General features: G+C 50.6%; 4 protein-coding genes across 4 annotated transcripts; 2 read left to right on the top strand and 2 right to left on the bottom strand.

Moving 5' to 3' along the window:
* The first annotated feature begins 437 nt into the window (after window positions 1-437).
* On the top strand, window positions 438-3,055 carry BJX68DRAFT_233453 (mismatch repair ATPase MLH1). Its single transcript, XM_071039625.1, has 4 exons — window positions 438-648; window positions 700-879; window positions 929-1,195; window positions 1,242-3,055. The coding sequence occupies exons 1-4, from the start codon at window positions 565-567 to the stop codon at window positions 2,958-2,960; spliced, it is 2,250 nt and encodes a 749-aa protein (XP_070901055.1). The 5' UTR covers window positions 438-564; the 3' UTR covers window positions 2,961-3,055.
* On the bottom strand, window positions 3,056-5,323 carry BJX68DRAFT_233451 (phosphoinositide binding protein ATG18). The gene is made up of 5 exons (XM_071039624.1): window positions 4,850-5,323; window positions 4,641-4,795; window positions 4,376-4,535; window positions 3,458-4,331; window positions 3,056-3,395 (listed from the first exon to the last, which is right to left on the bottom strand). The coding sequence occupies exons 1-5, from the start codon at window positions 4,893-4,895 to the stop codon at window positions 3,347-3,349; spliced, it is 1,284 nt and encodes a 427-aa protein (XP_070901054.1). The 5' UTR covers window positions 4,896-5,323; the 3' UTR covers window positions 3,056-3,346.
* Window positions 5,324-5,420: 97 nt separating this feature from the next.
* BJX68DRAFT_265148 (tRNA methyltransferase PPM2) lies at window positions 5,421-8,830 on the top strand (the record flags this gene model as incomplete). The annotated part of the gene is made up of 6 exons (XM_071045178.1): window positions 5,421-5,495; window positions 5,542-5,762; window positions 5,838-6,202; window positions 6,265-7,943; window positions 8,007-8,297; window positions 8,369-8,830. 6 exons carry the CDS (start codon window positions 5,421-5,423, stop codon window positions 8,828-8,830), a joined length of 3,093 nt encoding a protein of 1,030 aa, XP_070901053.1.
* A 499-nt stretch (window positions 8,831-9,329) lies between these two features.
* pps1 (tyrosine/serine/threonine protein phosphatase PPS1) lies at window positions 9,330-12,290 on the bottom strand (the record flags this gene model as incomplete). Its single annotated transcript, XM_071047728.1, has 6 exons — window positions 9,330-10,117; window positions 10,174-10,230; window positions 10,281-10,401; window positions 10,461-11,351; window positions 11,398-11,484; window positions 11,540-12,290. The coding sequence occupies 6 exons, from the start codon at window positions 12,288-12,290 to the stop codon at window positions 9,994-9,996; spliced, it is 2,031 nt and encodes a 676-aa protein (XP_070901052.1). The 3' UTR covers window positions 9,330-9,993.
* Window positions 12,291-13,710: the final 1,420 nt, after the last annotated feature.

Raw genomic sequence — 13,710 nt, 5'->3', positions numbered from 1 at the left:
CTTATAGTGAGCCGCTCGTCTTGCAGTCCAGACCACAACAATGACAACAACAACTTCTACGAATGAAGGTCAAATATGGAGGCATATCTGGAGCCGGAAATGCCAGTACGCTATCTCAATTTTGACCGAGTATGAGCATCTATACCCTTTTGAATCCGGCCTATTAACGCTCCGATCACGCTAGTTCCCAAGTCTTCAGGACTGGGCCGCTGAATGAAGCGCGGCGGCCAAATCCTCGAGTATTGAATTTCAAACGGCATTATCCGTTGCTAATCGTAGGATGTGGCCCTGATCACGAGAGCATGGAGGTTAGTCTTCTGAGCCTCAATTTTGTTCAAAGTACAGCTCGGAGATTCGGCATAGTAATTTTCCGAATTGTCTCGCCGCTTTATCTCCGGAGCATTCTGTCGAGCTGCGCGGTCGCCTTGGACTTAATGTCTGAGTTATCTTTTTAACCAAGGACGAGCTTCATGCTTACTATGGTGACTATTATGCGGCATACATGAACAGATAGCTTGTTGGAGATAAAAAGCTGAGGTTGCTCTGGCGGCCACGGAGCTTGAAATGCATGTCGATATGATGGAGCCTCGAGGCACCAAAAGGCCCATAGAGGAATCTGAGGCCTCTTGTAAGCCAAGGAAAATCAGAGTGAGTCAAATCAACAGATTCCGTGCGTTGTACGACTAACATCGTAAATAGGCCCTGGATCCTGATGTCGTGAACAAAATTGCAGCCGGAGAGATTATAGTGGCTCCCATGCATGCGCTAAAGGAGCTTATAGAGAATGCGGTGGATGCTGGCTCTACGTCACTTGAGATTCTTGTCAAAGATGGTGGCCTTAAACTGCTTCAGGTCACTGATAACGGTCACGGAATTGAAGTAAGTCAAGTATCTAAGACTAAAGTCCTCCTACTAAAACATCTGGCAGCGAGAGGATCTTCCTATTCTTTGTGAAAGATTCACAACCTCGAAACTAAAGGAATTCGAGGATCTCACATCAATAGCTACCTATGGGTTTCGTGGTGAAGCCCTGGCTAGTATAAGCCACATCGCTCACCTTACCGTAACCACGAAGACGGCCGACTCGAGCTGCGCATGGAGAGCTCATTACAGTGATGGGAAACTTGTCCCTCCGAAGCCGGGTCAAAGCGCTGAACCCAAAGCTACAGCGGGACGTGGTGGTACACAGATTACAGTAAGGAAATCAAACCGCATTCTGGGATATCAGCTCACCCGGGCAGGTTGAGGACTTGTTCTACAATGTCCCAACGAGGCGCAGGGCGTTTCGATCTGTGAGCGAGGAATACGCAAAGGTCCTAGATGTTGTTGGCCGGTACGCAGTACATTGTTCTGGAGTTGCCTTTTCATGCCGTAAACATGGTGATGCAGGCGTCAGCATTTCAACGACAGCAGCTTCAAGCAGGATGGATAGGATTCGCCAGATTCACGGCAGTGCAGTCGCCAACGAGCTCGTCGAGTTCAGTGTCAAGGACGATAAGCTAGGGTTCTCGTCATCCGGTCTCGCGACCAACGCAAATTATCACGTCAGACGAACGACCATTCTTCTCTTCATCAACCACCGGTCGGTGGAGTCTACAGCGATCAAGCGCGCTGTCGAACAGACGTATTCTACCTTCCTACCCAAAGGTGGTCATCCATTTGTCTATCTCGATATTGAAATCGAGCCCCACCGGCTCGATGTGAACGTCCATCCCACGAAACGGGAGGTCAACTTCCTCAATGAGGACGAAATCATTGAGATAATTTGCGACGAAATCAGATCCAAGCTCGCTCTAGTCGACTCTAGCCGAACATTTCTAACTCAGACCCTCCTCCCGTCCGTTCAAACCCTGGCTCCTCCAAACAGAGATACAGAGGCCGGCCCCTCTGCCCCTAAAACCCCAGCAACATCCAAAAAGCCCTACGAGAACAACCTCGTCCGAACCGACTCACGCGTCCGCAAAATAACCTCAATGCTGACTCCAACCATGCACCGCACATCCATAACAACCACGGACGCCGACGGACCAGCGCAGGCCACAGCCACTCAAACCGTCCTCGACGAAGGCTTCCAATACGAAACCACAGACCGCGAACCCCTCAAGATCACACTCACATCTGTAAAAGCCCTCCGCGCGACCGTCCGTAACTCAATGCACAACACTCTCACTGAGACAATCGCTGGTCATACCTACGTCGGGCTCGTGGACGAACAACGCCGCGTAGCGGCCATCCAGTCCGGCGTCAAACTCTACCTGATAGATTACGGCATGTTCTGCAACGAATTCTTCTACCAGATCGGTCTTACCGATTTCGGGAACTTTGGCACTATTAAACTCGATCCGGCGCCTAAGCTCGTCGATATCATCCGTATAGCAGCGGATGCCGCAGTTGAGAACATGCAACCACAAACCATTAACACGGCAGCCGCCGAAGAGGAGCGCGAAGTCTTCACCAAAGCCCCCGAGACAGTCGCACAAACCTTGATAGATAGGCGAGAAATGCTCAGCGAGTACTTTTCCATCGAGATATCAGACGATGGACACCTACTCACAATCCCTCTCCTCCTAAAAGGCTATCTACCGAGTCTCGGCAAACTACCCCGGTTCCTCATGCGCTTGGGTCCGTACGTCAACTGGGAGGACGAGCAAGAATGCTTCCGGACGTTTTTGCGCGAACTCGCTGCGTTTTACGCGCCGGAGAAGCTGCCGAGGCAGGGGTCGTCGCTGCAGAATGTGAAGTCGCAAGTCCAGGAAGGAGAAGGCCAGGGCGACATTCAGGACGCCGAAGATGTGGAGGACGAGTATATCCGGACCCGACGGGCGCAAATGGTGCGCATGCTGGAACATGTGGTTTTCCCTGCTTTGCGGGCTCGGCTTGTTGCTACGACGGGGTTGTTGAAGGGTGTTGTTGAAGTAGCGGATCTGAAGGGGTTGTATCGGGTCTTTGAGCGGTGTTGAATTTCGATCCAAACATGCACACTACGTTCCATAACGAGGTTGAGGTACTGTATATGATGTATGCTGCATTTACCTAGGTTATGACAGGTTAGATCTAGATGGTCATGATGGTGATTGTCGTTGCAAATCTTGCAAGATATAATTATCAATAGGAGAATTGTTGAGAGTACACACGAACAGAACCTGTCAATAAATATAGCCACCGCAACTGCTAACGCCAAAGTGAATATGCCAGAGTAGATAAGGAACAGTGAAGATCGCTTTCAAAAATACATAGAGCGAACCGCGGCGATAAGGATGATGAAAGAGGAGTGTGAACGAAGGTCAAGTCGAGCCAAGTCATATCAACAGTGCGGTGGTATCCGAACATACAACAGTCAAACAAATTAGAAGTCAGCCGCCGAGTGACCTAACCTTTCATTTGAGTCAAGGACCCTGGAGCATAGTCAGCATTGCTGTTTGATTGCTTGATCAAGAATCGAGTGGAAGCAACTCACGAGTATTGCTTGGTTAATGTCCCTTCCCCGCCTTTGGAAAGGTCAATGCTAAAAACGTAGAAGTTGCCGTCGCTGGTGACGACCATTACTTGGGGCGTGTTGCTGCTCATGGCCACGACGCTCCTCAACGGCCCGGGGTTAGCGTTGGGTCCTCCGCCCTGGTTGGATTTGGGAATTTTTATCCAGGCAAAATCGCGTGCTGGCTCCCACATCTCGCTGACGCCTTTTGGGAGGTACCCGCCAACCTTGGCGGCAAAGGCACCGCCAACGTTTTGTGAAGTGCGCCGGAGAATCCCCATCAAAGTTCCGTTGTGTTTTCTGGATGACAGATCGGAGGAGGCAGGATCTTCGTCGCCACCGTCTCCGTCTGCTGATTGACTGAGCGAGCTGAAGCTTCGCCGACGTCCTGGCGGCGAAGAAGACGCGGCTGAACCGTCCTGCGACTGGGATTGGCTAGAAAGTTTGAACAGGTGAATGGTTTCGGTGGACGATGAGACACAGAGTAGAGTGGATGTGGTGTTGAAAGACATGCTGAAGATCCTCGACGGTATTGAGCCTCGTCGGAACTGATAAAGTTTGTGGCCATCTGGTACGGAAAAGACTCGAATGATTGTTCCCTTGTCAGAGGCGGTGGCTATCAGGGTGCCATCGCTGTTGAGGGTAATGCACGCCAAAGGCGAGCGATGTGCTTCGATGACGTTGATGGCTTCGAGCTTCAAGGTGTCGAAAATAAGGACTTCGCCGCTCGTTGGGGACACATGCGTGCTTCCAGGTGGAGCGTGAGCAGGAGGTGGGAAAGAAGAAGGCGACGCCTTCTGTGGAAGCGGATATGCCAGGTAGCAGTTGTCAGAAGACGGAGACAGGGCACTTATCGCTAAGAAGGGTCAGCTGGCGTAGACTAGGGGCCGAGGAGCTTACCATTGGGGTTCGGCGAGGTCTCGATGGTATACAACAACTTCATGGTTTGAATGTCATAGAGGTAAATCTGGTCCTCCAGAACAATGACAAGTCGCTTTCGGTTCAACTTGACAGCCAGAACGGTGGTTGGGAAAGTCAACTCGCATATCGTGGATTGACGCTGTAGTTCATCGGTTAATCATGAGCGCGCCAAACAGATCGGGGCAGAACTATTGAGCTCGCTATCGAGACACAGCTACAGCATGGTAGAAAACAGCCTACGAACCTTGGTATTGGTGATCTGAAGACGGCGTGGCGACAGTATCAGCGCTACTAACGAGGTCGAAAAGAGCATCTCAATGATGGCAATGTTCCCCTCTTTGGTCTCATAGCTTTTGGCGAAGGGGTCAGTTGTAAAAATGCGGAAACCCTTCGAAGTCGCTAGTGATTGTTAAGAATTGTTCCACGGCAAGAAAATGAAGGGTAACACCTTACCTACAGCCAGGTAGCTATAGTCCTGATTAAACGTCACAAAGTTCATTTTGACGGTGATTCGGCAGCGCTCCAGGCACGGGTTGCTTCTAGTCGAACTCTACAGAAGGTTGTTTTCTCTTGAAGACGTATTGGGTAGTAATTATATAAAGAAAGGACGCGAAATGAAAATGAAAGCGACAAAGAGAACTCGGAGGCCTGTAGATCCGAAGTCTCTCATCCAGATAATGTCATAGGGTGGAGGGGTTCGGCTGCGCCCATCAAAGACTCTGGTTTGTCAGGAACGGTCCACGCCTCCACTGTCAATCTTAGACTGGCAGGTTTGTTTGCACACCCGCTGGTTTGTAACTGCGTGTCATGCAGACTTGATCGAACAGAGATGTACTGAAGAGGATGGACAAGAACAAGATCGAGTGGCTGCGGAGGGTCTGGGGATCAGATCGCTGCCTCTTTTTGCCGCGGCGCTAAACGCGGTAAAGGACCCCATGACGCTCGGGCCACCTCTAGGCCCAATTGCTCTCTTTTCTGTTCATAACCTATCTCCATCCCCACCAATCGGTAGCAGCTCATCAATATGCCTGTTTCAAAACACCTTACCAAGGCAACTTTGCCTTCAAAGGAGGAACGCGCCGCCCACTCGGTTATGGAGGTAAGTGAAGCTTCCTGAAATGGCTCAGAAGCTCACTTTAAGCCAGACAAATACTAGCAGCATAGCATCCAAGCGAAGCGTCCAGGTGCTCTATCATCCAGAAGAACAAAATTTCTTTCGACCGTTTGTGAAAAAGCCCCAGAGAAGAGCACCACTCATCAACCGGGAATATTATCTTAGGATGCGCGCTATAGCTGAGTCTGTGCGCCGGTTCCTGCGAGAACCGTCAGACATACCTAAGTTTATCCTTAACTTAGGCTGCGGATTGTGAGTCGTAGACGAGAGCACCCGGCGAGGCGCAGCACTAGGATCCGGACAGCATACTGAGTTACTTTCTCGAAGTGATCCTCTCCCGTTTAGCCTGCTCAGCAACGACCGCCCATCCAACACGACGTTTGTGGATATAGACTATGAAAAACTGATGGTCAACAAGCGGATAGTTATCGAGAAGACAGAAAGCATTACGCAGCTTCTGGGCGGGAATGTAGAGTTCGGCACGGACGAAAGTGCTATACAAGTTCGCAGCAAAGATTATATTGCCATTGGGTGCGATTTGGGGAACCTGGAGAAGCTTGATCATGTTCTCAAAACCCAAGTACTGCCAACCGAATGTGCCATCCTTTTCGTCGCGGAAGTTTCTCTCTCCTATATGGACGTAAAAAAAGCCAGTGCCGTGATCAACTGGGCGTCCAAGCTGAGCAATAATGGTTCGGAAAACGCCATACTTGCTAGATGTGGGATCTGACAGGCAGCTAACCGTTTTTGATAGCCTCTGAGTTTATTATCTTGGAACAGTTCCTCCCTGATGGCCCTGACCACCCCCTTGCATCGACCGTGCTCAAGCACTACAGCAAACTTGGCGCTCCTCTCCACTCAGTCCATGACTATCCGTCCCTGGTTGACCAAGAGCGGAGGTTCACCGATGCTGGGTGGAAATATGCGCATGCGCGCAGTCTATGGGACCTATGGTCAGATGACGCTTTTGTGAGCAGAGCTCTTAGAACGTCATTAGATGCCATTGAACCATTCGATGAATGGGAAGAGCTCGCATTATTCTCGGGGCACTATTTTCTCTTACATGCTTCTATGAAACAGGGGCCGACAGGGTACATGGCGGCTAGAGCGGGCCATTTGACGGACATCTCAGGCCAATTCAAGGTCACCCCGAACTGCAACCCCCCTACAGGCCAACGAAGATATGGCGCTATATTGCCTGGAAATAGCAATATTCTTGGGTACCACTCAGGACTGGGTCGACAGACACGGCTCGTGGATACCGACATGTACACAAAAACGAAAGATCCTACAGGAGCCCAACTCACGGTGCCTCCTCGCGATGTCCTGGCCCGCATGTGCCATAGCATTACATGCCTCAATGATAATGGCGATTGCTTGCTTGTTGGGGGACGAACTTCACCCGCCGCTGCGCTCCAGGATTGCTGGATTCGCAAGGATAATGTTTGGCGGGTGAGCTCTCCTCTTCCAACCCCTCTGTTCCGGCACAGTGCGACAAAAGTCACACCCGGCTTGAATGGCGTGATGGTTTACGGTGGCAAGAGCAGTGATGGGACCATTCTGGATACGTGGCTGCTGTGGTTTGACAATGAAGGGTGGCAAACCCTCGAGACCGAGCAGCAAATCGCAAAACCTAAAGCCCGGTTTGGAGCCATTCTAGGAAATATCAACGGCACCTGCGGCATCCTCACTGGTGGTATTGGGGTTGATGGTACTATTTTGGAAGATTTTTGGACCTGGAAGTTACAGCAACGACCGGACGGATCTTTTTACTTGCACCTCGGAAACCAAACTGGGGCCATGAATGCCTCCACCAGTCTTGAGTATGTCACGCGATTTGGAGCGACAATTGATTCCACTTCTTGGGGCCTAGTGGTTGCTGGGGGCATCATTCCCCGGCGTGTTCTGCCAATCAATTACCAAATCCTTCTACTCGACAAGGAAATACTGCTGAGATCCATCGAGAGCGATTCTCTGATAGATGCACCATTTTTATCAACAATAGGGCTGAGCTCTACCTTCAGCGGCTCGCGTCCTCTACTAGTAGGGCATACTTCTACTACCACTAGTCACAATGAGGTTCTTCTGCTAGGCGGCGGCGCCGTTTGTTTCCCCTTCGGGGCAGTCTGGTCAGAGGGTACCTGGCTTCTCACAAGTGCAGACTCATCTGCGGAGAATGGCTGGAGGCTGGTTCGTGAAAGCGCGCAGCCCCCGAAAGCAGCAGATAAGAAGCCAGAAAAACACACCGAAAAGCATTGCACGTCCGCGACCGGGTTGACTTCGATCGCCCGCATGCGAGTGCAGAGTGCTGCTCAGTTCCAGCAAGTGCTGGTCGAGAGCCAACCGGTAATCATCGAGGGATCCGATATTGGGCGCTGTACTGAGCTCTGGACTAAAGATTATCTCATCAATGCAGTTGGAGCTGACCGCAAGGTATGGATTTACTTACTCTCCGACTGGAGTTCGTTGTATGTCGACTAATAAACCCATCGATAGGTCGTCGTGCACGAAGCTCAATCAGAAAATATGAGCTTTCAAACCAAAAATTTCACCTACAAAACTAAAGATTTCGGAACTTTCATGAATGAGGTACATGCTGGTGGCCGACAGTATCTTCGAAGCCTTTCAAGTGATCAGCCGACCAAACTACCGGCTACTCTTGCAGTGGATTTTCCTAGTTTAGATGGCGATTTTTGTCTTCCAGAAGCCTTGTCCCATGTTGTTGAAAATGCGCACAGCTCGCCACTACGGATATCAGGTCCAGTCACGTTGTGGCTTCACTACGATGTAAGTTATCTCACAACGGCAAGAACAAGGAATTATGGAAGAGTTCGCTGATCTTGCGCCGCTAAACTCAGGTAATGGCAAACGTTCTTTGCCAAATCCGAGGTGAAAAAAGGCTTATCCTTTTCCCACCAAGCGACGTACAACACCTGGACGTCCCCGCTGGCGCTTCAAGTTCCAACATCAACATTTTTCAGGACCGTCCAGTCGGGTCAATAGCTTCAATCCCGCATACGTCGCCTTACGAGGCTCTTCTCAAAAGCGGCGACATCCTCTTTATTCCGCCCCTGTGGCTCCATACCGCAGCTCCAACAGGAGACGTCAGCGTAGCTGTTAACGTCTTTTTTCGCAACCTGGCTCAGGGGTATGCGGCTGGCCGAGATGTCTACGGGAATCGCGATCTCCAGGCATACGAAATGGCACGGCACAATCTTGAGAGAATGGGGAAGTCTTTCAGTGGACTACCGCCTGATGTGGCACGGTTTTACCTACTAAGACTCGCAAAGGAGCTGCAGGACATTGCTGAAGGGGTTTAAACCGGTGCGCCCTACACGATTTTTTTTTGCCGATAAGATGACCACCGCGTCGTGACCGGTTTCGATAGGCAACTAGCCCAGGTACATTCGCTACTCCCTAGGTATGTAAACTCTATGATCGTTGGGGAAAGCAAGGCCCAACTGGTATCGCTTCGTCCTGGTTAGCTTTGGGCAACCTGGAAGGTTGATGCTCATCCTTCATGCCTTTTGAATCCAGCTTTGTGCGAATCTAAACGGCGCAACCCGTGTAAATGAGGAGGGACGGTTGCAGTGACGCGATGGACAGTGGCCCTATAAGTGCGACGCGTGGAATGCCTAGTGTGAAGTAGGTATGCCGAACGTAGCGGTTCCAAACGGCCGCTTTGCAGAAATATGATGTGGGGTGCAGCGTCGTGTAGATAAGGTTGGCTGATAGTAGAACGGTGCTAAACTAAGTTCCAGACTAAGCGAGGGGAAAGAGGTGGAGCAACTGGTACTACTATATGTGTAACTGAGACTCCCAGCTGCGCCAGCGCTGCCGAACCCCGAGGATTACAGCTGCAGCTCTTATCTAAGCTAGTCAAGTGTGTCCGAGCAAAGGAACGGCGTTGGTGCTTGGTAAACTCTAACTCCAAGATTGTAGGTTATGTATAGCACATCGGAGGAGAGTTGGGTTGGGAGAGTAGTGTGTCTTCGTGGTTTGGAGAAGAGGGTAAGGAAGCTTTAACCGAAGGAGCGTCTTTTTGATGCGTTGAGTGAAGACGTTCGATGAAGAGAGTTGAATGAAGCCAATTTAACGTTCCCTAGGCGAAAACAAAAATGAAGACTAAGAAAAAACCCCTAATAGGCAAACAACATCTCCTAAAATAAGCAGGAAGAAGTACTCGTCATGAGCCATATGCATGAAAGAGAATGAAGATAAAAAAAACAGAAGATGACATATCCGTATAAAATCGAATCCGTCTAACGCCAAAATCAAATCATGTCAAATTGGAATCAAGAGAAAAAGAAAATGATTCATTAGGTCGTCGTCCGGTCGTTTCGGTCCTTTCTCGCTTGGAGTGATGTATCATTCGGAAACCAGGAGTCGTTCGTTATGTAGTCGTTCGTAACAGTAGAATGTCCGCTTCGTCCGCCTCGTCCTACAATTGCGTAGCCATTATATAGCCACTTCTCGCATCTAGCTATCTCGAGTATGGTTTGTTCATGAGAGCGATCTCGCGAGCCACGGTTGCCCATTCGAGCTCTCGCTTTATAGGCTGATTGCGTTTCTTCTGCAGGAGTTCTTCCCACTTAAGGAGCTCGTATCTGAAATGAAAAGCATTAGTGGTTGAAAGTATCCCATGTTGATCGAATCCACCTACACAAATCGTAGATGGGGCTGGATTATCACATTAAGCCTCCTCGCTCGAACGTAGCAACTAGACCTAGTCAGTAAATCAGGTGAACATGCGCACCAGAGTGCACCTACTATGCCCTGGGAAAAGACAGATTGAGAGTCGCCATGACCTCCGCGATACATATCGTTGCAGAGCGCGAGACACCAACTCGACAGTGAACCAAGGTAGCTGCTCCATCAGACTTTCCTTTTCCTGCGGAAATGCTTAGCAAGAGACCATGATGAGAACAGGGACAGTATCTAGAAACGTACGGATAAACTCTAGACACCGGTCAAACTCCTGCGTCAAAGGATCAATCCCGTTGTCCTGGACTTTTGTAATGTGCATCAAATTTTCAGAGCCCATTTTCTCCATATCCGAGTCGCTCCATGAGACAGATTCACCAATACTAAGAACACGTCTAATACCGAGCTCCCAGAGCATTTCCGGATTGTTGGCGTGAGATAGATTTCCGAGGTACATGTATGGTAGAATCCGACTCGGAAGGGAACCGTCGCAGTATCTGAACCATTGTGGATCGACCGCACGAAGCTTTTCAGGATTCGCGGGAGACTCCCGGAGAATCCTCTCCTGGACATTCCTCAAGTAGGAAACATCGGACGGATAAGCAAAGAAATTTCGCTTCTTCTCCCGATGGAGTCTAAGCCAGGCTTCGCTTGCGGGTATACCTTCGGAAAACATGGTGTAGGCGATAACCAACAGAGAACTTTCGGTGTATCCGTCAGGACAGTGAATTAGAATCTTCCGCGCCTTTTTCGGAATATCTGTCATAGGAATATCTCCTTCGGCATCAGTTACTGTTGCTGGTGACTCCGGATTCGCAAGATAGTAGATCCACCGGAGAGTATTGAGTAAGTCGTCAACATCCCTACTCTCTCCTGTTGGAGGTGGGAGGGACCCCGAGGAGGGGAATTCTAGGCGTTGTGACTCATTCTCAAGACGTTTGGCGAGATTCGCAAGTGCCCGAGGGCCTGGGATGTGTGCGAGATCGTTCGCTTCAATCATTAAGTCGAATGACTCGGCCGACGGAGTACCAGACGCGCCGGCCTGCAAAAGATAATCGGGAGTTGGCCCTTGCCATACGTTTTTCGAGAATTCAGACGCTCGCGACATAGTACACATCTCAAGCCGCTCTAATTGGACTGCGGGGCTGTTAGAGAATGCCGCTGGGAAAGACAGAGAACTTACAGAGATCCACGACCTGGTTTGTGAGTTGCCCGCTAGAATTGATCGCAACTAAGCTAGGAGCTCTTCGTTCGATATCGGAGAAAGGGCCTATGATCGGTTTAGTCACTCCTCACGGCTTCAAAAACATAGGCGCCAAACTAACAAGAGACAACAAAGGTATTGTATGAAGGCATGACCTGTTCCAAATCATGCTTAACTCTCCAATGATGCTGTGCGGCCGTGATTCTGCTCGCAACATCGAGAATCTGATCCGCGGTGACACCATCCTCACCATACACAACAATGTCGGATAAGGGCGCCAACTTTGCTGTCTGAATCTGAAAGTTTCGCACAGAGAATCCTTCTCGAGGGTCAACGGCAAGGAACTCGAGTCCCGACGGCGCAAGGATGGCATCGGGTGGAACAGCTCCCTTTAGCCTCGATGTGGTCAGATCGCCGCCAACTTTGACGATTGTGAGCCCTCTCCAACATCTCGGAGTGCGCCGCAAGGAGCGCCGCCGGTTTGTGAAGAATCCAACTTGGAGATGGTTCTCAGGATGTAACCCATGAAGCCAAGGAAACACCAGATTGGGATCGGGCAATGGCTGGGAGGCAGCGTGCTTGACGGCAGCTTCCATTATCTCAATTTCTATCGAATATAACGGGGGCAGAGCCGAGATCTTGGGAAATGCATCGGGAGGGTGGAGAGGCGAGGATGCCGCAAGAGTGACATCTTCCCTAGGTACCGGCGAACTGGTTCGTGAAGGCAAAGGAGAGGGACCTGGCGGGCACACAGGTATATGCTTGTTCGGGACAGGAGAAGAAGTTCTATTGAGACTCAGTGCCGGAGACACTGATCCAGGCGGAGGAGTGGTGTGGCGCAGCGGCTGCTGCTGCACCACTACGGTTGCCATGCTTGGTGTTGCGCAAGATGTTGCGGGGTCAATATAGATGCCAATGGCCAGATTCTAGGGAATCCAGACTGGTGAAGAGCGGCTGACGAACGAAATCAAGACCGCATATTCGGGCGCGTTCAACGGTAAGGTCCGGCAATTTTTGAAAAATGTCTATGGCGAGATCTTGTGTTAGTTTGCGAGTATCGTGCCATTGGGTGATCGTACGGTGGAGCACGTGGAGGAGTGGGAGCGTGATAACTTACTGTTACAAGAATCTCCAATTTTAAACAACCTATACCAGTAGTTAAATGTCAGTATAGCAAAAGAATGATATGAGAGGAGAAGCTCGAGGACATGGCAGGGTCGCGAGGTGAGGTGCTTGTGAATGTAGCGATGGGAGTGGGAACTTGGGAACGCGATACGTACCCACCCAGAGATAGTGGAAGACCCAACCCCACAATGATAACAGCGTCCAGCAACGCCGACGAGCGGAAAAGAAAGCAATTGACAGGAGTAAAAGGGGGACAGAATACAGAGCGGCAAAGGAAGTGACAAAGAGGAGATATGTACAGATCAACCTGAGAGTCTAGTTGCGACAAAAGGGCTGAACATTGAGCTGGCCGAGCGACCGGAGGGAAATAAGAAGAGTGAGTGTCCGGCCGGGGGTGGGGAGGGGTAACATACTAGTCGTTAGTGGCTCCGTTAGTCTCCCGTACTATAAGAGACCGAGGAGCGAGCGGGCAGCTTCAAGTTCACTTTCTGGCTAAACACGCCTTGAAACCACTCTCACAGATCTGGTTTTCCCTTGCCTGTATCCTGCCTCGTGTCCATATCCCAGCTCGGCTTCCGTGCTTGTATTACTCACTGACCTCACCGAACTAGGCGCTCTGACTGAACTTGGAGGCTATCGTCGCTATCGCCGCAAGCACCACTAACAAATCCTTCCGTCAAGGACAATCCTGTCAGAAATGCGCTCCTCCGACTTCATAGGCTGCAAGACTCGATGTCATCTCTCTGATTTTCTGCGATGCACACTATCTCGGCTTGTTTTCGCTCCACACCACCTTGTCAAAAACCCCAGCGAGTCTTGACGCCAATCACTCTGCGCTGGTCTAGCGCGTCCAATAGGGACTGCTGGAGGCACTGGCGTCTCGGTCTGGCTCGAGCTCTGGCTCTGGACCGTCGAACCGTTGACTTGCATCGTCCACAAAGACAAGGGTGTGCGTGAAGCGATCGTCCCCCTCCCTTCTGCTGCTGGAATAATGCAGGGCCCTCCACAAACAAAATGTTCCAGCATTCGAATCCGATTCAGCGTCTTCGCACCTGAGTTTTTTTCTTGATAGTGGTTGGTGTATCCGCCCTATCCATGGTTGCGCTGCGTCATGCGCCCTTCCTTCATCGTCGGGTGGCCACTGGGACCGTGAGAAGACAAGATAAC

This window comes from Aspergillus pseudodeflectus (genome assembly GCF_044049435.1).
Source record: "Aspergillus pseudodeflectus strain CBS 756.74 chromosome Unknown BJX68scaffold_13, whole genome shotgun sequence".
Taxonomy (NCBI): Eukaryota; Fungi; Ascomycota; class Eurotiomycetes; order Eurotiales; family Aspergillaceae; genus Aspergillus; species Aspergillus pseudodeflectus.
The sequence above is the reverse complement of the archived record's forward strand: the minus strand, read 5'-3'. Positions and strand labels throughout refer to the sequence as shown.